Source organism: Aulonocara sp. 'chitande type north' Nkhata Bay, linkage group LG19 (assembly GCF_057382095.1).
Source record: "Aulonocara sp. 'chitande type north' Nkhata Bay isolate Kocher_YH1m ecotype deep benthic linkage group LG19, A_spYH_male_GT1.1, whole genome shotgun sequence".
NCBI lineage: Eukaryota > Metazoa > Chordata > Actinopteri > Cichliformes > Cichlidae > Aulonocara > Aulonocara sp. 'chitande type north' Nkhata Bay.
Genome location: NC_141362.1, coordinates 21,598,639 through 21,624,092, shown reverse-complemented (window position 1 = coordinate 21,624,092; position 25,454 = coordinate 21,598,639). Strand labels below are relative to the sequence as shown.

At 43.6% G+C, this 25,454-nt stretch overlaps 1 protein-coding gene across 5 annotated transcripts in view; it reads right to left on the bottom strand.

Annotated features, from left to right (window-relative positions):
- Nucleotides 1–25,454, bottom strand: part of LOC147306968 (traf2 and NCK-interacting protein kinase-like) — a 59,648-nt gene that overhangs the window by 19,161 nt on the left and 15,033 nt on the right. For all 5 annotated transcript variants that reach the window (XM_086275269.1, XM_086275266.1, XM_086275267.1 and 2 more), the window contains exons 3-13: nt 9,361–9,417; nt 8,252–8,377; nt 6,819–6,929; nt 5,794–5,884; nt 5,314–5,444; nt 5,174–5,228; nt 4,622–4,700; nt 4,315–4,490; nt 2,630–2,696; nt 2,334–2,532; nt 617–733 (exon numbers count right to left, since the gene is read on the bottom strand). In XM_086275269.1, coding sequence (XP_086131395.1) covers nt 617–733; nt 2,334–2,532; nt 2,630–2,696; nt 4,315–4,490; nt 4,622–4,700; nt 5,174–5,228; nt 5,314–5,444; nt 5,794–5,884; nt 6,819–6,929; nt 8,252–8,377; nt 9,361–9,417 — 1,209 coding nt within the window. The remainder of the gene's footprint in view (nt 1–616; nt 734–2,333; nt 2,533–2,629; nt 2,697–4,314; nt 4,491–4,621; nt 4,701–5,173; nt 5,229–5,313; nt 5,445–5,793; nt 5,885–6,818; nt 6,930–8,251; nt 8,378–9,360; nt 9,418–25,454) is intronic.

The following is a 25,454-nucleotide window of genomic DNA, read 5'->3' as shown; positions in this document are numbered from 1 at the left end:
CTACAATTTTGTTATGCAATATTTATATTTTTGCCACACAAACAAGCCGTGGATTTAGAGTTTCCACCAAGGTTTTTGGCACCTCTATCCAATGTAACAACTTTTAGTGCTTTTATGTTCTATACTTTTACTTTTTGAGGTTTTTTATCAAAACAATGGCATGCAGCTGATGAAGCTAGAAAAAAATAAATATTAATTTTGACATAACAAATACTGAAGAAAAACAAAACACTGAGGGACAAGCTGTGGATTTAGAGAAAGAAACTCCGGGGATGAGTTTCCACCAAGGCTTTAAGCAACCTCTGTGTAATGTAACAGTGCTTTTAGTTCTGCACTTTTAATTTTGATTCATGACTCAAACATTGAGCTTCTATATATAATTATATAATTTTATATTAGCAAGTGATGAAGCCAGATTAAAAATAAAGATTAATTTAAAACAGCATTACAAATGTACAAATAAAGAAAGAAATGTCCTTTCCTATTATGTAACTGTATTATACCAATGTGTAATTAGTTTGAGGAATTCTAGGCTAACTCCCAACATCGTGGTTCACATATCTGTTGCATTACATTTTCGCACGACAAATACATGTTTTGCAGTACAAGTATGGACCTGTTCTCTTTCTGCATGCCTCCTCTCCTCTTCTCTACGGAGCTGCTCCATTTCCTCATAACGTCTTCTCTGTTCCCTCTCTTGCTGTTTCCTCAGCTCACGCTCACGCTGCTGTTGCTGTTGTCAGGAAAGCAGGAACGCACAAAGATTAAGGATCATCACAGTGAACACAAATCAGGAAATCATGTTTGTTTGGCACACTTTTTTTGGGTACGTGTTACAACTTCTAGGATAATAACACAGGAAATGAGTATACAAACATATGCGGGCTCAAATTCTAACTAATGTGTGTATTTGGTCACGCGTACAAAGACACAGACACCATTGAAGTGGTGGGTTCATGTAAGTTAAGTCTAGTCATGGTGCTTAGAGGTGCATTGGAAGGCAAATCCTTGGAGAAACCCACAGAGAGCACACAGATTATGGGCTAAGGATTTCCTTCTGTAAGCCTGCTCTCTGGAACTAAGAAAGGGACATTGGGGAACAAGCTCTGACTGTGTCTGTGTAAGTGTGTGTATAAATGTCATTCTTTCTCTACCAAAATTGTGTTTTGCAAATTTAAATATGTGGAACCAAATATTCTTTCCTATAGATAATAAACTATTTGACAGAGGACACAAACATTATTGAAAATGGTTCAATTAGAAACATTATTTACATAGTAGTGATGTTAATTTGTGGTGACTGTTAATTTAGAAAAAAATACCTGACTTTGTCAGATGTATTGCTAATAAGTAAACTAGGTTATTGATGGTAACATGCTTACATATTTTCTGTAGATAAATGTAATTCAGCTGAGGTGGGGCCCAAAGGTTGTAATTAAACCAACTACTCTATTTGCACCACTTCCAAGTAGTTCTATATTCACGTTTGATTTAATAAATAGCATTTTTGCCATTTTTGTGTACTCATTCAGTTTGTAGCATATCTTCAAAATTTCAATATTTGCACGCATGCCCCAGCAATACATTCATAAAACCGCTCCAAGTGGCACACCCAGAGCCACACTATTTAAACCTGTCACGACTGATTTCATAAAGCTCGCTCCCAGTGTTGGTAAGAAATATTGTCTTATTATGGCTGAGACGTTATATCTGGGTGGAGGCCTTCGCAACATGAAACAAAGATGTCATAGCAAAAGCACTGTTGATAGAGGTCGTTCCCAGATGGGTAACTCCCACAAAAGTTGATAATTGTTCACAATTTGTAAGTATAGCTGTCAGACAGCTAGGCTTGGACTTAACACATCATTGTTCTTTCATCCAGCTAGTGGAGGAGCCATGAAACAAGAGAAGCATCCATTGAAACAGAAGCCATTAAATATTACGAAGAGACTGGCCTTCAATCATTTTCAGTCCCTTTGAAATCCTGTTTTGGAAAACTTCAGTGATGGGTATTGATAAGCATTGATTATTACCATTTATATGCAAATATCCAAACAAGTTTTTGCATTCTGTTTGTAATTAAACTGGACACTGACTAACAGTGTCTGATTAACAGATGCTGCAAAACAAGAACAATTAAAAGCTGACATTCCTTAGACTTTCCAATGAATTTTGGATCGTTTTTTTTCTTCTTCTCCTTCTTTTTTTGTTGGTTTATGACCTACTATATTTTGTAGTTTAAAATTTTTATGCATGTGTATCTTTGTAGCTTTTGTTGTTTGAAAAGCTACAGTATACTTTCAAAGCCTTGCCTTCACTTCATTCTCTCTTACTTCTTCCAGTCGCCTCCTCTGCTCCTTTTGCTCTTCGATGCGTTTCTGTCTCTCAGCCAACAGTAAGCGCTTGTGCTCCTCATTCTGCTGTTGCTCCAGCTGTTGCCGCCGTTGGGCCTCTGAACGCTCCTTATTGGCGAGCTGTAGGCGCAGGAAGTCTCGCCTCAGGGTTGACTCCCCGGGGATGTTGATGATGGAGCTGGAAAGGTGGACAGTGAAAAAGACTAAGTCTATGTTGGGTGAAGTTGGGCAGAACATGTTAATGTTCATATCTGCGCATTTGTAAAAACACTGACCTCGGGTCACAACTGTCTCTGTCTTCATCCTCCTCTTCACTGCCACTATACTCATATTCTGTTTCATCTGGTAGGCAGGGAGATAGAGTGAGGCAAGTAAGAATGAATAAAAAAGAAGCAGCAAAGAGTAAAAACAATAAAACCTTAGTAAGGTAATAAGCAGCACAGAGCAAAGGCACTTCACGTTCTGAATTTTTCACTTTAACTACCTCTGTTCATAACAAATTGCTCACGTTTTTGCCATTCCCAGATCATCGTCACTTCAAGGCACATTCTCTTAGCCACTGAATAAGAGTATAAATTGTCATTTTACTGTGTGCGGTGGGGTGGAGAACATTAGCTCAGAGCTCCTTCAGTCAAAAAGGGCCTTAAAAAACAGCAGTCATATAAAAGGCCCAGCTCTTCCTCAGACGCATGCACATGGACTGGTCCTCTGAATGTGACAAAGTGACAGCTGGAGAAGTCACAGCCTCTACAATGGCAAGATATTTCGATACATCATCCCGACGTCCGCTCTGCAGTGTGTTGTTTCCTGAAGCGGTTAATGTCGTTCTTTCTGGTGCAGTACTTTATGCGAGTGCCAGTCTATCACTCCGACACTCGCCAGTGTGTGTTTGTGTCATAATGGAGTTTAATGGAAGTCTGTCACTTTTATTTTCTGCCTTGTTGAAAACCATGAAATCAACGGCATAAGTGAGAATTTGTGCATTTGTCTGAAAGTGTTTAACAGCTCATCCTTAAAGTGAAACATTATTCATAATGTGACTGCGTATCTCTGAGAAAGTATCTCAGTCATACACTAAATCTGTGTGCTTGCTGTTTTTCAGCTGGAAAGATTTAATATGCTTAAATCTTGCTGTTACTGGTCTATATTAGTGGCGGTGTTCATTGTGCTGCAGTCAAATGAGCCTGATTTCTTTTTACTTACTAGGCATAATAGACATGTAATAAGTCCATGTGAACGCACTATACTGCTGCTTCACATTTCACTTACAACAACTTTGGTCAAAGAAAGATTGCTATTTCCATCTCTAGTAGTTTATTTTTGATACTAATAACTTGAAGCCACCCCACCCTTCCCACATATATGGAAACCAGTAGTGAGACTCGCTTAAGCAGGGCTGTCAGTTTCAACCAACATGTGGTTCACTGCATTTATTAAAATGTAGAATCAGAGGGAGGCCAGGCTGAAAAGCAGCTTGTAGTGGCAAACATGACTGTATCCAGGCTAAAACAAGTTAAATAGTGTGTTATTTAAAAGATTTGCCAATAGGATGATAGGATGTATCAGCTAACCTATCAGCGTATGTGTGCTGGCACTGACATGTTGTCATCAGCTAAGGAACCAAGATGGCAGGTTAAGTCTGACGTTTAGTTACGCCTGAAGTAATGCTCAATTAAAAATAAAGCAAGATAACCAAATCTTTATTGATCTTAACTACTTGTGCCAAAATATATTTGGAGCATGTGCCAAGAATTACACTTTGAAAATACTAGAAAGCACAGGTGTGTCCAAATGAATAGAAACTACAGCTTGGAGGGATGAGTCACAGTGGGGCATAATTCAGAGAAAACATTTTAATATCCTAGTATGTCACTCCAATTAGTGTAAGCATAACTTTCACTTTGTTGTCTGCATGCAGAATCCAAACATGCACACATCTACAACACAGTTTGTCGCTCACCCCTCTCTCCTCTCTTCTTCTTGGTGCGGTCGATGTGATCCTTCAGCTGGATGCGAATTTGCCTCTCATTGGGCAGGTCCTTGATGAATGGGTGTTTGAGGAGCTGCTCTGTGCTGGGTCTCTGGCTGTGGCTCTTTACTAGACAGCTCTCTATGAATGACTGGAACTTCTTTGACCTGAACACACGTACACACACGTCTCAGCAAAAATGAAAAAAAAAAAAAACCTTTCGCTGTTTCTCTGCTACTGGCACTGCTGCTCTGAAGTATCTGCAAACACGAACTGCAATTATGTGATACACACTCACCACTTCTTTGACTTGAGTCTGGGGGCAGGGTTGCGTGGAATGAGGAAGAGGGCTCTCATTGGATGCATGTCACAGAGTGCTAAAGGTTCAAAATAAGAGAGATGCGAATGCTTTTAGGTATTTGTATTAAACATTATCATGGCATATAGTCAGAGCCAGCATGCTAATAATCGCTCAACTATATCAAAACAAAATTAGGTCCTTTCTGCAGATTGTGATCAGTTATAAACTGTAGCTTGAAAATAAGTTATTTTTTACTGAACCAAAATTAACTGAAGGGTGGATACAAGGCCTGTCACCTTAATGATGACAACTGTGTTCAAATACCTCAAAGAGGAAAATAACGCATAACAGACCAAACTCTGGGCAGCGGCCCAACAATGTGACACATGATTTTATATCCACTCCTTTGCCTTCGTTAAAATTATGACTTAAAATGGGTTGGAGTATCCTGGACTGAATAATGATCTGACTCCTGATTACAGTGATCTACTGTGGAAGCACTAAGAAATGATGTGTAACAGAGACATAGGTTATTCTTTGGGTACGTACGTGGTGCTCCCTCAGCCATCTCTATTGCGGTGATTCCCAGTGACCATAAATCACTCTGCAAAAGAAACACAAATAGCACAAGTCATCGAAATCCTTAGTGGGTTTACGAATCTTTAGAGGAAAGGTGATTGAAAAATCACCTTGAAGTCATATGTGGCCTCAGGGTTCTCGTCACAGGCAATAACCTCTGGCGCCATCCAATATGGTGTCCCAATAAATGTGTTTCTCCTTCCTACTGTTCTGTCCAACTGGGCTGAAACCCCAAAGTCCACTAGAAAGTCATGACACAAATACACACACAGACAAAACCAGTGAGCTTTACTGAATTCCATGAGAGAGAACATACCCTACAATAGATAGCCCAGTTTACAAATGCACACATACAGATCCCATCTTGGTTTTAATAAGAGAGAGAGCAAGTCATGTCTTCAGCAGTTTGCATCATGGACAGTGGCAGAGCTACAAACGGTTTTGTAATTTGGCATCCAGCATAAAAGAAGCAGGAAAGACAAAGACACACACACACACACACACATCTGAACCATCTGAAACTTTATACTCCATACTGCCCTCCCAATCCTGAAGCAGTTTTGTGAAGTGGAGTTAGATGACAGACTGACCTAGCTTGACCTCTGCATTCTCAGTCAGCAGGACGTTCTGTCCCTTGATGTCTCTGTGGATGACCTTGTGCTGATGGAGATGAGTCAGACCCTGCAGACAATGACAGAGACACAAAGTGAAGGAAAGCTCTGTAACAATGAGCCAAATCGTGACAATTATTACATAAAACACTCATTTCCAAAAGGAAGTGTCCTTGAGCAAGACTATCAGCTCTTGGGTTAGAGCTATGGAACTAAACGTGATCTGTACTTCTAAAAAGTTGCATTGTTGCATTGATTTGAAATCAAGCTGTAAGATGGAGAAATTGGTAGAAACTGCGGGGAAAAAATGTTAAAAGCACTGAGGGATGAAAGAAGAAGAAAGAAAAAAATGTGACGGGGCAGAGGCAGCAGAAAGAGCGAAAACAGAAAACACAACATGAGGCGAGAAATGAGGGTTGGGAAAAAAAAGAAAGAAAAAAAGTGAATAAAAAGAAATCATTGTTCAGAGCAGCACTGTGCTTAACTGACAAGATGCAGTGATACTGCTGTTTTCTGTTGGAGACATCAGCCCTCGGCAGCTAAAACGTACCATAACAGATAGCAGAGACAAGATGTGGTAGAATGGGTACTATTTCCCAAGAAGAACAGTTCATAACAGAGACATCATAGAAACCAATCAGCGTCTGATTGCTCTCAAATAACAGGCTGGGCATCGATAATTTAACACACAGTCATTTAAAAGAAGTATAAAGGTTTTGAACCAAGAATTGTCGCATATAACTATCCCCGTGCGTACTTTATGAGTTTAAGACAATGTGGGGTTTTTTCAGTTTGGATTATGCCCTTTCAAGAATCAGCCCTTTTGAAATTACTCTCTGATTTTCCACTATAGTGACAGATTGATGCGGTTTTCAATGACTGTCGGCAGGCTCACTTGCTCTTGCATCAGTCTTTGAGAACAAAGAAAACAAACAAAATCAGAGAATCCAGAAAAAAAATATTTCATTTCTCTGAAAGAGAAAGCTGCCAACAAGGTTACTTACCCTGAGAATCTCTCTGCAGATGTAAGCAGTCCATTCCTCTTTCAGAGAGTTGCCCTTGGTGTTCTTGATCAAGTCTGTCACTGAGCCAGCTCCACAGAACTCCATGACCAGCTACATGCACACATGCACACATATGCAGATACAAGGTCAATTACTGACTGGAAGCAAGCGACCTTGTCTTTATCTTTTCTAACCCAGTAACTCTCATAAAGCAACCTCCAATACCAATTGTTTACTTATGAATGTAATCTTTTCTTCTGTATTCTGCTTAACTGACCAATAACACTTTTCTTTTTTCCTTATTATCAAAGTACGAGAGAGCCAATATTATACAGTCAGGTCATTAATAAATGTGCATCAATAGTTCCAAGCCTGTTGGGAGGAAACTGTAGCAAAGCCAAGTAATTCTGTGCATGTGGAGATTAAGGAATCACATTTTTGGCTGGAAAGTAAGAAAACCTTGGCGACACTCTCTTTGATGTGTTCATATAACATTTATAGTCCAGTACTAACACATGTGCATACAATCAAAGAGCCATGTCCCACTTTACCAGCTCTAGTAATAGAGCAGTACACGTGTAGCTCACACACACTGACACAAACAGCCAACAGTGTTGCAGACTTTCTGTCTCTGTCACTCCTTACAAACACACACCCCACACAGACTGCAGAAACTACAGGCATAAACTGACTCGATGGGGTCATGAGATCACAGGAATGAATCAAGTCCATCTCTTGACCCAAACACAATGTGTCTATTCTCTCCTCTCCTCTCTACATCTGTGGAGAGTAGCAGGCAAAAGTTCAGTTGGTCAGCTCTGGCTGCGCTTCAAGCCTCATCGTCATCATCATCATGCTGGACTGAACAGACAACAGAACTCCTCTCTTCATGGCTGTCCCCATGTATTCAGACACACAAAGGAACACACTCAGGAATGCATGAGGATGACACATGTGAAAGCCCACTAAGATACTGTTATGATCACTAACATACTCGAGGAAAAACGGGCCGATGTTGAGTCAGGGAGAATTATGGAGGCAATACATTTGGCTGCTTTGTGTATCTACATATGTTTGTGTGTGTCTGCTCCAACTGTTGTGTGATGAATGCTGAGGGATTAGAGATGAGAGAGCTCCCTTAGATGGCGTTAACAGATGATTTATCGCAGCAGCAGCCAGCCAGCCTCACATTGATTTAGCTACTTATAGCTTATAGCTTTCACTGATACATTAAGTATATATACCATATATGCATTTCCAATTCACACAAACCCACGTTCACTGCACGCATGAGTGCATGCATTCATATAGCAGAAAAGCAAGAAATGGACCGCGACTTTTTCCAGACCTGTCATCCTCTCCTCCTGTGATGCACACATGAATGACCATCCAAACACACAGAAAAAACAAAACACACTCAAATAATGCCGTACCCATAGCTGGTCATCTATGCCAGGGGGATTTTTCTTGATGAAAGCTCCGTAGTAGGTAGCGATGTTCCGATGGTGACTGTACTTCTTCAGCATGTTAATTTCTGCCTTAATCTCCTCTTCCTCATCCTTTTACCACACAGAAAAATTAAAAGCAATTAGACCACAGTCTCCATTTGCAACCCATCAAATAGCTCAATGTGATATGGACAGAGAGTGAAGCTGCTGATGGATTTTCATTTTGAATCCATTAAAAGTCTGAAAAGTGTTGTTGCAAAGCACACAGCTGGGCCCTAAATTATCCACAATAACAGCATTAACTTTTAATTACTTTCATTTCAGGGAGCTACTGCCACAAAGCCAGTTGTTTATAAGAATGTGTCACTTATTGACTTGCTTATTATTTACAACGTCAGAAAATTGTGCCTTGATTAATTCCTTTTAGTGCTCACTGGTGAAAAAACAAAGACATTTGTTTCACTAAGCGGATTTTTTTCTACAACAGCAGATCATTAAGTTATCAATTTGGTTTTTGCTTCCATTTAATTGTCATTAGTAATTAACACGGTCATTCATTTATTGCCACAGATTTACACATATGCAGCCATTCATATAGTTTTAGTCATGTCTTCATGCTTTATTTTTAACATCTGTTCTTTTCCCCTTTTTACTCTTTTGTTCATCCTTCATATACCTTGCACCCTTTTCCCTTAATCATTCATTCAGGATTTTATTGACTGATTCATTCATTTATCACTTCCATTGTTGCTTAATTCCTGCAGTGCTTTATTGTTTTGCTGGCAGCTAAGTGCTGACAGGGAGGCTCTCTAAATATAGCTGAGATTCCCTCCTGCTTTACAGACACGCCTGAGACCACACTGCTGTCCTAATACTTCCAGCTAATATTACCATGGCAATAGGCCTGTCCTCATTTCCTCTCTGCCACATCAGACAAACACACGTGCACGTACACACACACACACTAGCACTGACTCATCGCTCATAATTAGATGACATGCCCAACACTGGTATAATCACTTGAGATGATATTCTGTGTGTGGGTACGTGTGGGTGTGTGAGCAAATGCCAAAGTGCATGTATGTGTGTCTTACCCCTGTGACATCCATGACCTTGATTGCTGCCAACTGCCCCGTCTTAACATGGCAGCCCTGGTGGAAGAAGCAAAGGAAGTAAGTACAAGAAAAAAGGCAGAAATGTGAATGTTCATTTAATGCAACTTTTTCCAAGAACGCAGCACATTAGCACATTTGCTTCCTCCTTTGCTTTCAGTCATCACACTGAACTTAAAACATTTAGATCAAACAAGAAATAGCATTGTTTAAAAGGAAAATCTGTAATTTCTGTAAAGATACAATCCGTGCGTTATCTTGATGAAATCTGTGACAAACAATTCCATATAATAGGAAGAAATTTGCTCGTTATAATTTGCAGGTCTAGCATATTTATTATCTTTTAACAGTGGAGTCTGGGAAGTTGAAGCGACAGAAATGGAAAGACATATCAGAAATCATCCTTGCTGTCACTCTAGCCAAGGGAATTGCAAATAATGGTCAACAACACAAATCTGTTTCTGAGAGAAATAAAGACTGCCAATCAGCAGACCTTGAATGTTGCCGAATATCAAGGCTAGGCAGAGGCCTGGGGGAGCTACGAGGCATGAAAACAGGAGATTGGAAGCTGAGGGGCAAATGAAAGGCCCAAGTGGTTTGTTTGCAACAGAGCATCTGTGGCTGTGATTAACTAATGAAGCTAACAGGGCTAAAGATGCTAAAACCACTGATGGCTATTACTTTCACCTATCTTAACTCAGCTGATTAGAATGTTATTGTCTGCCCAAATGCCTAGCAGCGCTAGCCCAAACACACACACACACACACACATACACACACACACACAAAACAAGGGCAGGACTGTTCTGCTGGTAGAATTGTTATAAACCAGATGGCATTCAGGGCCTGGCTCTAAAGCACCTCCTGAGGGCTTTAATCGAAGGGTCATTCTGATAACAAGCTGTAGCAAATACACAGGCTAGCAATGCTTTGGTAAGAGTAGTGCCAAATTATAGCTTAAAGTTGGTGCTTGCATTGCTTTGCAGTTCATTTGCAGGAGTGATTTTACAGTCTCTGCACCCTGTTATTGGTCATTAGTCACTCTCACTGCCTCACATTGTATTTTCGTGTTGTTTTAGCAGATCAGTTGCATCCACTGGCTCGCCAAAACTCACTTTACCTGATTAAAATCTTGAGAGCTTTCACTGTTTGAATGAGATTTGGATGTTATTCAACAGTGAAATAATGTTGATGGTCAACAAAAGGCGTATAAATAAAGTTGTGTTACTCAATAGGTCAACTGATGTTTAGGTGGATTCCAAATAAACTTCTGCTAAAGACTGATCTAAGGATGAAAGTATGATATCAGTGTTATATAATATAATATATAATCATTCACAGATCATTTCTGTCACCACTTCAAAGGGCACCGCAGTATGTTTCCATTTGAGAAAGTGATATTAAGAGCTATATGTGGCAACAAAACGCTGGTACATTTTATGGGATCCCACAAGATGACAGCCAATATTGTTAACATTATTATATGCTATCAGCTGAGGTCCCTGAACGAGGGAATATTAATTCCAGGAGTTGAATTTTTTATTACACAACTATTCTGGGACTGGAAAAAACTCTTTTAAACTTGCTGATTTATTGCTGAAAAGAAAGTTGGGATTTGAATATGATAATTCATTTTGTCACAATTCAGCACCACACAATGCAAACTAAGCACCACTGGATGGTTGAACACTGTGATCGGCCTCTTTTTCTCACTTTCACACACACACACACACACACACACACACACACACACACACACACACACACACACACACACACACACACTCATACATAAATATGCAGTTCAGATTCTGTGAGAGTAAAAGAGCTGGAAAGATTGACCAGGGATTTCTCATTAGGATCAGACTGCCCCAATTCCACAAGCACAAGGACTGGCTTTGTTGAAGACCAACAAAGGAATTACAGCCACTTACAAACCAGAAACCCTCTCTCACACGCTCACACACGTGCACTTCGACACACACAGAAAGCATAATAAGAGCTCCCTTTTTTCTACTACTCACACTGACAGAAAAACTCTTGCAAACACCCACACATGTGCACACAAAGACATGGTGAGTGCGGGAGAGAGAATGATTGAGGGAGTTACGAAGTGGCTGAGAGGGCAAGAGAGAGAACGTGTCAAATACATAGTGGACATGGATATCATCAGAGCTGGATAAAGATTCATTACTCCGAGCCACCTTGACAGCCTCCCTCCCTCCACTTCTCCTTTTTCCTGCAGCAGTAATGCCATCCAGCCTTATTAAATGACCTAGTGTGAAAGGAGCAACAGAAAAGAATTAGCACGGCCTGTTCATCTTCATCTCCTGCTCTGTCTTTGTCCTCTCCCGTTCATTTATTTGCCAATTCAGAAATAGGCTGGGGCTGGGCTATAATAATATTACCAAATTAGGTAACATGACGATGTGTGAATAACATTATCTAAAGAATAAGGAAAGACAAAGGTAAAGTAATAAAACCATTAGTTAATTGGCTGTTTCATCAACAACATGCCAGGCATATAAATAGTTGCCGATTCCTTTTTTTCTCCTCTTTTCTGTTTTATATAATTTGGGTTTTGAACTGCTAGTTGCACCACGTGCAATTAAAGTATCTGTCATGGTCCTGGGCCATGTTGGCCCAGTGTTCTTAGTTTCCTTGTATGTTTGTATTTTATTCCATGTCTCCCCTGCCTGTTACGTTGGTGTTCTACTCGTGCTCTCTCTCCTCCTGTACTTCCTGTTTCACCTCTCCCGTCAGTGTTCAGTTCACCCCGCCCTGTCTCGTTATGATTATCAGTGTCACCTGTGTTCCCCGTGTGTTCCCACTCCCCTCGTTAACCCTCTGTGTATTTCTGTCTGCGTCTCCCTCTGTTCAGCGTGACGTCGTCCCTCTTGCTGTGTGGATCTCCCTGTGTGTCTCTCTGTGAGTTCTTAGTTTATGGTTTCCCAGTTTGGTTTAGTTTATATGTCTGTTCTGCCAGCGAATAAAGCTGAGTTTTGAGTTCATTCCCTCGTGCCTGTGAGTCCTGCATTTTGGGTCCTACTCCTGCCTGCCGCACAGCGCTCCGTGACAGTACGACGTCACCAGACATGGACCCAGCAGGCTCCTCCCGGGAAAGCGATTTGGCCCGCATCTTCGGCCTGTGGGAGCGAGTTTCCCACGCCTCGGACATTAAAGCCATGTCCATTGGGATAAACGCCATCGAGGCTATTCTCAAAGGGAATCCCCATCTCCACGAGCTCTCAGGATTTTCGGGCCTACTGTCCAACCTGCAGAAAGCCAAGGAGACAGTACAAATTCGCGAGCTCGTCATACCGCAACAGCGACCGCCACAATCAGGAAACGTTTCCACGCTGCTGCCACTGGACTCCTCTCCATCCACCCTCCACTCTGACTGTCACTCACCCGCTGCTTTTCTCGCAGCAATGTGGTCGGAGGATGAGGAGCCGGCCGCGATCTCTCCGTCGTTGCCGGTTTCCTCCATCACCGCACCTCCGGCTTCCCGAAGAAAACGGCATTCACGCCGCCGACGCGCCACCCCACAGCCGGACATTCAGCCTTCTAATTCACCTGTTGTGCTACCAGAAGCTCAGTCGGCTCTCTCGCAGCCCTTCACAGCTCCGTTAGCTCCCTCGCAGCCCTTCACAGCTCCGTTAGCTCCCTCGCAGTCCTTCACAGCTCCGTTAGCTCCCTCGCAGTCCTTCACAGCTCCGTTAGCTCCCTCGCAGTCCTTCACAGCTCCGTTAGCTCCCTCGCAGCCACCCTCAGTTCAGTCTCCTGTGTCCCCGTTAGCTCAGCCATTAACTCCACCACAAGCTCCATTTTCACCTCTACCATCGCTTCAGTCATCAGTTCGGTCTGCCACTCAGTCGCCCTTAGCTCCATCATCCACACTGCCACCTGTTTCTCTTCCACCACAACCGTCACTACACCCAGCCACTCAGGCTGCTACTCAGCCAGTCATTCAACCCATAGCCCTGCCGTTGCCATACCCTGTAGCTGAGCCACTAGCCGTCCGACCCACAGCCACTTCAGCCACTCCTTCACCCGTTACACCTCCACTACAACCATCAGTGCAGTCTCCAGTGTCCCCAGTGCAGTCTCCGGTGTCCCCAGTGCAGTCTCCGGTGTCCCCAGTGCAGTCTCCGGTGTCTCCAGTGCAGCCTCCTTTAGCACAGTCACCCACTCAACCACCAGCACCACAACCGTCACTACCTCTAGTTCATTCCCCTGTGAAGTCATTAACTCCACCACCTACTCCACCCTCACCACCACCGTTACTACAGACATCAGTTCAGTCCCCTGTGCAGTCATTTACTTCTCCACCGTTAGCAGCTCAGGTCCCCGTGTGTCCAGCAGCTCAGGTCCCCGTGTGTCCAGCAGCTCAGGTCCCCGTGTGTCCAGCAGCTCAGGTCCCCGTGTGTCCAGCAGCTCAGGTCCCCGTGTGTCCAGCAGCTCAGGTCCCCGTGTGTCCAGCAGCTCAGCTCGCACCTGAACCTTTGGCCCAGTTCCCCGTAGCAGTGCGGTTTTCTAGCCAGCTTAACATTGAGCCCGGGGTCCCAATCCTCTCTGGCTCTACTTCAGCTCCTGCTGGAAGCTCGGATGAGCTCATCCAGGACTCCGCGGCTCCCACGCCGCCATCTACCTCGTCCGCTGGGGGTTCCAGTGAGCCCGGCCAGCACCTCCCTGTCTCCGCTGGAGGGTCCGAGAGGCCCGTTCAGCCTCCTGTCTCCGCTGGAGGGTCCGAGGGGCCCGTTCAGCCTCCTGTCTCCGCTGGAGGGTCCGAGGGGCCCGTTCAGCCTCCTGTCTCCGCTGGAGGGTCCGAGGGGCCCGTTCAGCCTCCTGTCTCCGCTGGAGGGTCCGAGGGGCCCGTTCAGCCTCCTGTCTCCGCTGGAGGGTCCGAGGGGCCCGTTCAGCCTCACGCCGCATCAGCTGGAGGGCCCGAGGAGCCTGTCCAGCCGCCATCTGCGACCGCCTCGTCATCACCTGGCCCGGCTACATCCGCCTGTGCTTCTGCTACGCCTGGCCCGGCCTCAGCCTCTGCAACCTCGCCTGGCCCGGCCTCAGCCTCTGCAACCTCGCCTGGCCCGGCCTCAGCCTCTGCAACCTCGCCTGGCCCGGCCTCTGCAACCTCGCCTGGCCCGGCCTCAGCCTCTGCAACCTCGCCTGGCCCGGCCTCTGCAACCTCGCCTGGCCCGGCCTCAGCCTCTGCAACCTCGCCTGGCCCGGCCTCAGCCTCTGCAACCTCGCCTGGCCCGGCCTCCGAGCCTTCGTCTGCCGCAGCCTCCTCTTCAGAGCCTTCGTCTGCCGCAGCCTCCTCTTCAGAGCCTTCGTCTGCCGCAGCCTCCTCTTCAGAGCCTTCGTCTGCCGCAGCCTCCTCTTCAGAGCCTTCGTCTGCCGCAGCCTCCTCTTCAGAGCCTTCGTCTGCCGCAGCCTCCTCTTCAGAGCCTTCGTCTGCCGCAGCCTCCTCTTCAGAGCCTTCGTCTGCCGCAGCCTCCTCTTCAGAGCCTTCGTCTGCCGCAGCCTCCTCTTCAGAGCCTTCGTCTGCCGCAGCCTCCTCTTCAGAGCCTTCGTCTGCCGCAGCCTCCTCTTCAGAGCCTTCGTCTGCCGCAGCCTCCTCTTCAGAGCCTTCGTCTGCCGCAGCCTCCTCTTCAGAGCCTTCGTCTGCCGCAGCCTCCTCTTCAGAGCCTTCGTCTGCCGCAGCCTCCTCTTCAGAGCCTTCGTCTGCCGCAGCCTCCTCTTCAGAGCCTTCGTCTGCCGCAGCCTCCTCTTCAGAGCCTTCGTCTGCCGCAGCCTCCTCTTCAGAGCCTTCGTCTGCCGCAGCCTCCTCTTCAGAGCCTTCGTCTGCCGCAGCCTCCTCTTCAGAGCCTTCGTCTGCCGCAGCCTCCTCTTCAGAGCCTTCGTCTGCCGCAGCCTCCTCTTCAGAGCCTTCGTCTGCCGCAGCCTCCTCTTCAGAGCCTTCGTCTGCCGCAGCCTCCTCTTCAGAGCCTTCGTCTGCCGCAGCCTCCTCTTCAGAGCCTTCGTCTGCCGCAGCCTCCTCTTCAGAGCCTTCGTCTGGTCCAGCATCCTCATCAGATGCCTCGTCTGGTCCAGCATCCTCATCAGCTGCCTCGTCTGGTCCAGCATCCTCATCAGCTGCCTCGTCTGGTCCAGCATCCTCATCAGCTGCCTCGTCTGGTCCAGCATCCTCATCAGCTGCCTCGTCTGGTCCAGCATCCTCATCAGCTGCCTCGTCTGGTCCAGCATCCTCATCAGCTGCCTCGTCTGGTCCAGCATCCTCATCAGCTGCCTCGTCTGGTCCAGCATCCTCATCAGCTGCCTCGTCTGGTCCAGCATCCTCATCAGCTGCCTCGTCTGGTCCAGCATCCTCATCAGCTGCCTCGTCTGGTCCAGCATCCTCATCAGCTGCCTCGTCTGGTCCAGCATCCTCATCAGCTGCCTCGTCTGGTCCAGCATCCTCATCAGCTGCCTCGTCTGGTCCAGCATCCTCATCAGCTGCCTCGTCTGGTCCAGCATCCTCATCAGCTGCCTCGTCTGGCCCTGCGCCCACCGGGCCATGGCCGGCACGCCTGGGACTGGAGGGCCGCCGCTGCCTTCCGCGCGGCCGGCCTCCTGAACTGTTTCCGCGTCGCCGCCGTTGCCTTGCGCACGGTCGGCCTCCTGAACTGTTTCCGCGTCTCCGCCGTTGCCTTGCGCACGGTCGGCCTCCTGAACTGTTTCCGCGTCTCCGCCGTTGCCTTCCGCACGGTCGGCCCCCTGAACTGCTCTGTGTTTTGGGTTGTTTTCTTGGGCTCCGGTGTTTTCTGTGCTCTTTGTTTTCTGTTCCGAGCCCTCCGTCCTGGGCCCCCGCCGCCCGCCCTGGGTTGTTTTCTGTTTGGTTTTGTTTTTCTGTGTTTGGGCTGTCTGGAGCCAGCCCTTGAGGGGGGGGTACTGTCATGGTCCTGGGCCATGTTGGCCCAGTGTTCTTAGTTTCCTTGTATGTTTGTATTTTATTCCATGTCTCCCCTGCCTGTTACGTTGGTGTTCTACTCGTGCTCTCTCTCCTCCTGTACTTCCTGTTTCACCTCTCCCGTCAGTGTTCAGTTCACCCCGCCCTGTCTCGTTATGATTATCAGTGTCACCTGTGTTCCCCGTGTGTTCCCACTCCCCTCGTTAACCCTCTGTGTATTTCTGTCTGCGTCTCCCTCTGTTCAGCGTGACGTCGTCCCTCTTGCTGTGTGGATCTCCCTGTGTGTCTCTCTGTGAGTTCTTAGTTTATGGTTTCCCAGTTTGGTTTAGTTTATATGTCTGTTCTGCCAGCGAATAAAGCTGAGTTTTGAGTTCATTCCCTCGTGCCTGTGAGTCCTGCATTTTGGGTCCTACTCCTGCCTGCCGCACAGCGCTCCGTGACAGTATCTTAAGTTCTGGGAACTTCCGAGAGAGACGGGTTAAAGCAGTATTTGAACATTATGATATATTACTTATTTGCTTTCTTGCCAAGAATTTGATGAGAAGATGTGTGCCATTCTCATGCCTGTACATTAAATTTAGAATCAAAGCTAGGAGCCAGGCTAACTTAATTTAACAACTTGAAATGGAGGGAACAGTTAGCTTGGCTATTAGACCTAAAATATATTTATAAGCTGTGTAAAAATTAATAATCAGTCCAACATGTCTGTGCGTTAATTACTTAGTAGAATATTAGCGACATATTAGCCAGTACAATGTAAAACCACAGATTATTGGTTTCGCATTTCTGGTTGCGTGCATAAAACACAGAAGACACAAAAATTTAATTATCGAGTATTTGATGTGTTGTTCTCGAAGCTGTCATGTGAATGTTGGTTATGCAAGATATCCTTTCATTATGTACTGTGAAGCATAGCATTCATTTAAGCAGGCCACTACTTCAAGCTCAAATGTAATTCCAGGGCATCAGTTGATCTTGATGCAAGCCCGCCTCAGTTGATGTTTCAGATGATACCAACATATCCACCTAGCAAATCTCTTAAATGGCACGCATACATGCTTTAGTCTGCCTACGGTTGCTGCACATCTGCAAACCATTATGCAACCCACCTCCACCCCAGCTCCTCTTTTTTATGTGGTGTCTGACTTCACTGTCACTGATGTCGTCGGAGCAACATTCTGTTTACAATGCTTGGTTTGGGGTGCTGGTGCATCCAATGGATGTCACATTGGAGATTAAGCTTTTTTGAGCTTTGATAATCAGCAGCTGCAGCCCTTACGATGATAAATATTGGAAAAAGAATTTCACACAGTATTAAAATGATGTTTTTATCCTTCTTCCTCTTTCTTTCTCAGAGGGATGGCCCACTCTCTCTCTGATCTGTCCCATTCAGAAAGACAAGCGCTGAGCCCGAGAGGCTTGTTCATCCCTTCCTCCACTCATGTGTTGACTGCTTTTCTTTTCTGACCTAGATCTACAGTTTCTCGCTCTATCTACCTCACTCTGTTTTATCCCTGTGGCTCTCTCTCTCTCATTATCTTACCCGCTTAACTTCTCACAATCTCCTCTTTATGCCTTTCATTATTTTTCACTTCCTTCCTGTAAATTTGTCGCTTATTTTTCCTTTGTATGTTTCTTGGATTTTGTTCTCTTTCATGCCTCACAGCTCAGCCTAGTGACCTATGAAAAGCAGGTTGAACATGAGCATGACTGAGCTGAACGGTAATGGGAACAAAATACCATTCAGTTTTGAATCTGACAGGCAAATATGACAAGAGCAGAACCTTGCTAATGCATATAGAACCTTCTTCAAACCACAGGAGGTAGTTCACTGAGGTGGGCCTGGGTGTGCATGTAAAATGAGGATATACCGCTGCTTCTGCACACAAACACTTTCATCTAGTTGATCTATTCAGTCATAATACAGAGAATACGGGATAATGAACTTAAACTGAATACATTATTCATCTAAATTAGACAGGAAAGTATCTTTACTTTGCTCAGTATGTCCATAACACATTTTTCTTCCTTTTTCAATCCTGTGGAGCTATTTTGACCACATATGAAAGCAAAACATCTGTCACTCACACACAAATCCACATGGAGCTGTGATGCCGCTAGGCCAGGTGTGTTTGAGCGATAACAGCCTAAATCGACTACGTTTATTCCGCTTGGATGACCGCGCTGTGATGGAGACAGCAAACTGATACCAAACTGATCTCCAATCAGCCTTTAGGTGGTCACATGATGAAGGACTTGGCATCATCCCTCCAGGTCAGGAGTTGATGAACTATTGTATAAGCTGGAAATTCAAAATGGGGTGACTGTTCTTTTTGACGGATCGACCAAACAAACTGAGGGAATAATTTTAAAAATCAAAGCCTCTTACTCTTAATTTGTGTCAATTTGTAAAACTGTTTGTCATCTCCTATGACAGCAGCACAGATCATGATTCATTTTGGCGAAAAAGTTGGAAAATGCCTCTAGAACAACTGAGAGACGAGGTAAATTTAAGTAAATTATGCTGCAAACAATAATGATTTTTCAAATCATTGATTTGGCTTTTTTTTTTAAATGCCAACCACAACAACTGCAGCCCAAGACTAAACTAAACTGCATGCTTACTCAGACTAGGAAAATTCTTTGTTAACCCATCCATCCCTCCATCCATCCCTCCCTTCAACCATCTTCTTCCATTCGTAGTGGAAAATGCACCTCATAAGGAAAAGCTTCTTGTTTTTCAGCAACTTGGTTTTCAATATCAGGACTAGTATAATCCGGTGTACATAAAAGCATCTTATCCTTATATGTTTTAGCATCTTTACTTAACAACACTGTTATTTTCTTTAATGTGAATTTTTCAAATTTAATCTGTTGTCCCAAATAGACAAGATGCAACCACATAACTAAAAAACTCATAAAACATAAAACAGTGCAGTACTTAAAATTCCATCAGCATGACATTATGAACCACATCAATATGTCAAATACAATACATACAAGACAATTACTGGTGGTAAACGGTGATGCTGACTTAGCCCAGGCAGGTTTAAGCACTCCAAAAGATCCTCCCATGTTTCTGGGAATGAAATTCCACTTCCACCTGAGAACACTCTTTGTCTGTGTCCTAATTTTTTGTAGCTGCTGAGAATTATAATGGACTGATTTGGCTAACCATTCACCATGCTGTCTTTAAGTTCATACTGTCACAAAAAAGGAAAAAACTCCCAACCAATCATACGTCTGATAACTCATCGCTTTCTCATCTCTTGGGCTTTATTTTCCATGTTCATGTGCAGCACCGGGGAGGTGTCAGCCTGACAGAGCACACCAATTCCAGTAATTATCATCAACACATAATTATAATTACTTACTGCTGCCAAGTAATGGTAAAACGTAGTGAAGGACTTGCAGCGTATGGAGAAAGATCTTATGTGTATGTTTGTGTGTTAGGATTCTCTTTATATTTTTTTGCTGTTATAAGTAGCTGAATGTTGACAAGCACAAATGCAGATACTGCAAAAGGAAGTATTTCTTCACCGGTTTTAGTTTGCAGCCTCAGCGAGGGGACACAAACCTGCTAGCTAATGCCAAAACACAGCCCGATACTGAATCTTGTGATGCCCAAGACATGTGTGTTTGAGACTGTGTGTGCACGTGTATATTTTATTTCTTTGTGTGTGCATCTCTGCCCTTGCCAAGTCAATCACACAGACGAGACTCACACACACACACACACACACACACACACATACACAAACACCTCTACAACTCAGGACACATTTACTATGCAGGACACTTCCTGTCGTAGCCTAGCAACGGTCTAAGTTGGCACAAATAAAGTGAACACGATACTAAAATATACGGAGACACTCGCATGCTCAAATACAAAGACAGTCCTGTTCCGGGAGATTGTTTTTTTAGAAGAAGAGTTCAGGTGGGATAAAGCGTGAGGGAGAGAGAGTGGAAGAGGACGTGCTGAAGACACGTTCGGTGAGAGAGCGACATTTCATGCTGCCTCTGTCCCTGTGGCCAAGCTGCAAGGTCAGGAGAAGGCATCCAGATTTTCTTTTTGATGACAAAATGAGCTATGTGATATTTTTAAAAAATAAGGCTATATTTTTCCAAATGATTATTATTTAACATTTATATTAATACTTTCAATGCAGTTGCAAACTTTCATTTATTTCAGAAAAAATAAAAATCAACTTGGACACTTGACAGCTACTTAAGGAGGCTGTTGGCACGTTTAATATTGTGACTATAGAGTGTAGCCTTTGGATGTGAAAAGTGAAGCCAATATTCCTTAAAGCTCCATTCCTTCTGGTTGCAAAAAGAAATCCACTTGTGCAGATGTTTTCTGAATGAGAGCATGAAAAAACAACCGTCCTGTTCACGCCATCTATGACCCGAGAAAACAGTTTTCTAATGAGCTTACAGTACGGACCAAACTGCTAGTTCTAATTTTTAATGAATACAAAACTGTTTATTTTGTATACTTTGGTCCTGTGTACACTAAAACCACATAGGAACAGACAGTTAGTGACCATCCAGCAACCACGGGTCAGAGGGAAAAATGTGTATTTTCTGAGTGGTTGCTGGAGGTTGCTGTCTGTCGCTGGGTGAAATTGGTAAAAGAAAAAAGGTGCTAGATGAAAAAGTTTGCTTGAAAGACATTAACTTCTCTGCAAACATTCATCATCTGAGTCTTCACTTCCTCTTTAACTTGAAAAATGCAACGCAAATGAGAAATGGAGAATGTTCACCTTCAAAGTAAAAGTTATGCCTTACCACTGCATTGCCCACATTTCAAAAACCTTTACTTGGAAGACAAACTGTCTCTGTTTTTGTTCTGCATTACACTTTTCACAGTTTCACTACAGGTTGGTGGGTAGTTTGTGAGCGTTGACATTACAGATAACCGCAGCAACCTTCCAGGAACCAAAGATTTCCCAAAGAAGTTTTATGTGCAGCACCATGTACCTCTTTGTGATCAATTCCACAACAGCGAATGCAATCAACCTCCAAAACCCCCCAGCCAACCACTCACAGAATATACATATTTCAACCAGTGGTTACCAGATGGATATTAACCAATCTTTATGCCTGTTTTGTTTGTTTTTTACTTTGCTCACTGATATTTCACACAACTTAACACATTTTTTGAAAGACTGAGTAATGAAAGGTGAGGCCGCCATGGTTCTACAACCTGGATCTGTCATTTTCTTCCAAGGTATATAAATAAGTAAACATTCTGCATATGCTAAAGCATTCGAATGCATGCACACTAAACAGGAAACAGACTGCCAGATTGTGTTGCCGTCTCTTTGTAACAAGGAAATGGGTCAGGCCATAATCCTAATCTGTGCCATTATAGTAATCCACACAAATAAACACAGACTTTAGGAATTGCTTCAGCTTCAGCAATGCATTGTGTCATAGCGCAGGGCCTGTTTGCATAGTAACAGCATCTTAGGGGAGAAGGTCTGAATGGTGTGCACCAGGACTATCACCGTGTGCATGTTTTTTTGTGCTTGTTTTGTCTGACGTAGAGGTGCCCCCCACTTCACACGCACACACACACATACCAAAGTGAGGCAGTCTCAGGGTTGAAGGATTTCAGATAACCAGTGTTTCAGTCTGTACCTCTATATCAACGCCCACCGGTTTTATTACAAACCCATCCTGTTCAGCAGAAGGTGCTGGAGCTATGAGGCAGACTAAAAGCCACTTTTGGCTAACGAACACTACAAACACAGTTCTGCTGGAAGGCTCCCAAAGAAATAAAGGGGCAATACTCCCAGACACACCTCATTGCAGTTCAAACACCTGCAATCATTCCGCATTCACACGTGATCACACAGAAACACACACACAGAAGCATCTCGCATACACACAACGCGCAGAAGACGGTGTCGTGAAATCAGTGAGGCAGTAAATAAAAGTGACAAAGGCCTCCATTCCAATCTACTCCTGCACTAGCCAGGAAATACAGAAGCACCCCGAGGCTGTGCTCACGCTCAGGCATGAGAAAGAAAAAGAGGAAGACAGACTGAGATGAAAGAAGATTTAAAGAGAAGCCATAACAAGAGCCAGCAAATGTGAGGAAAACATACACCAGCACAGATTTTGTAGAGAACAATTATTAAAGGAACTAAGGTGAAGGTGATGAGGGAAAAGAAAGATGAGCGCAACGATCTGTAGAATAGTTTAGAAGCTATTATTGATGGGTGGTGGAATACAGCTAATTTGAATTTTGCGTTAGAAATCCTGCAAGTGTTGATTTCATTCTGAATGAACCACTGTTAACATCTAAAGCCTACTGAAGCAATAATTTATCAGTAGTCTGAAATATAGCCGCTTATTAACCTGCCTGCTCACAGTACAGCCAGCTAATTAACAAGCTAGTAGAAACAAACACACAAAAAACAACCTAATCTGGGTTCAGGGAAAGGATTCATACTGCCTCATAATGACAAATACAATCACACTAAATAGTTTAAAATGATCGCAAACATATCTGACACTGCCTATGACCTGTGAGTGTGTATATTTATTTTGGTATCTGTGCATACATGTCAGAAAATAGTCAAAGCTTAGCCTTATCATAATACCTGCTTTGATGTGACGAACTAGGTAAACACTAACAGAATAATCTGTTACTGGAGCTTGTTTATGGTAGACAGACTCAAATTGACTGAAACACAATCTCCCACATACACAAATGTAATGTACACAAATGCTTTATTTAGCTTTCTGTTGTTAAAATCCAACCAAATAACTGCTTGACCTTGTCTCTGAAACGGATCTAAAACGATCCGATCTTAATCAAACATGAATTCATTGATCCATTTGCTCATTACTTTGACCTTATCTCTCATTTCAAATAAAACTGCTGAAATTTTTTTAAATTTGGAAGGAAACACTTCTCCCTCTAAATGCAACTGCTGTCAAACAGGCAAGAAAAGAGAGAGTAAGTGATTCGCAATGTGCCCAAGCGAGGGAGAAGGGCTGCTGTGAAGAGGAAAAGCGGCAGGTTCAGCACTTCGGCATCACGCTCCAGCAGCTCTGGAGGTCAAACGAACAGCCAAGCTGATTTACTGTGCAGGATGAAGGTGAAAGAGAGATAGGAAGAAACAGATGAGCGAGGGTATGGAGGACAGAACACATGAAGAGAAAAAGCATTTTAGATGAAAAGCAGTTAGAGTGGAAAAACAAAGAAAATGCAGCTAAAGGCCATAAAAAAAGAGAAGACACAGCAAATGAAGGATAATAGAGAGTGAGGGCTGGTATAGCTTATTGAATTACCTATTGATGAACATTTCAAGTGGCGAAAAAGTTGTTTTAAGCTCAATGACAGTATCAGTGAAAAAGAGGCTGCTCTATAACTGGGAAATATACAGTAGAAAGAGACAGACTGGGAAAGAAAAGCAAAGACAGAACGAGAGATTGTTATTGACATCAGCTATGGCTAATTGACTCTGGTCTGGGCGGCAGGAGTGCATTGTGGGTAAGTGGGACGTGTGGCCTTGGGGAAGATAGAGAGAGGATGTAGGCTAATGAAAACACTGCCAGGTGTGAGTTTGTGTGTGCGTGAGTGTATCTCTGTATATGGTAAAAACAAGCACATCTGCTGGCCCCACAGTAACATCCACCTCAGTCACGGTTCACAGTTCATTCATAATGACTCCAGAGACTGAAGCACGTGTGTGTGTGTGTGTGTGTGAGAGTGTGTGTGTGTGTGTGGAAAAACAGCAGAAATTACAGTAAAACAGTTATATTGAAACAGAGTGACAATGGAAACCACAACAACACCACCACCAGGGACATGTGTTATATATGGCAACAGGCAGACACAAACACACACATATTCAAGTAGTGTACACAAAAAAAAAAACAAATTACACCTGAGCTGCATGTGCTTCCAGCTGCGACCCTCTGCGAGCAGTATGGACACTAATCCTGCCATTCAGCACGACATTCTTTTACATTTACATGTCACTCTGTAGTTGCACATGTCAGCCTGTTATCACACTACCAGCAGCTTATAAAACATGACTGTAGCCTATACATCTTTTAGGGGAGTCAGAGAATGATTATAATTTCTCATTACCACTGTGCTTATGGTGGATGCTAAATCTATGAACATCTACAGTGTGATTTGCAAAAGAATTACATTTATACCCAAATAAAACACTCACATTACAAAAATATTGTATTATACTAAGCTGCCTGGCATCTAGTCAAACTAGAACATGTCACGGTAAAGTGTAATTATTGATCAATCATTCAGTTTTTACATATTCCTTTAGATAAAATAAAATGAATTTAAATCTTGTAAGAATACACTGTCACAATGGTGAAAACAAACATGGAAATAGGTTTTCCTGATTCAGCAACAAGGCTGGTTCCAGCTTCTTAAAGGGGATTTGTGCTTTTTCTTTGTTTTTATGATTTGGGCTTGGCAAAACAAGCTCTAGACATTATCTTGAGCTCTCTGACGTTACTTACCATTATACCCCAAAACCAAAAAAAATCACCATTTGCAGAATGTGCAAAATAAAAAAATTTTTTAAAAAAAGGCCATATATTTTAGACTTCATTCTATCTCCAACCGCGCCAGTGAAAGTGTTTTCGATGTGACTAGTATTAGAAGGAAATCCATAAATCTTCAATTAACCCAAATATTTGGCATTCAAATTACAAACCTGTTAACTTCACAATCAATACTTGATAGTTAACCTTTGTTAAAAATCAACTGAAATGGAGCGGAAGGCACATTCCTCACAACACGTAATGCCAACCACTCATATGTCGTGTTGCCAATTTTAGCACGATCCAAGAATGACTAGTTTCAAAGAGATACAAACTGTATATGTGTATATGCTTGCTTTTGCTTGATCTTCTTTCCTGCTGTGAAACACTAGCTGGCGGAGTTTAGAACATCAAACAAGAGGAGTAAATGAAGTCACTCTATCTATCATACTGTTTTGAAGTCTTTTATGCCAGACTTTCTTACTTCATGCTGCTTCTCTGAGATATGTGTGTTCGTGTGTTCCGTGTCTGCGTGTGTGTGTGTTAAAAAGGAGTCTGTGGCAAGCGTGCAGAGGGAAAAATCTCC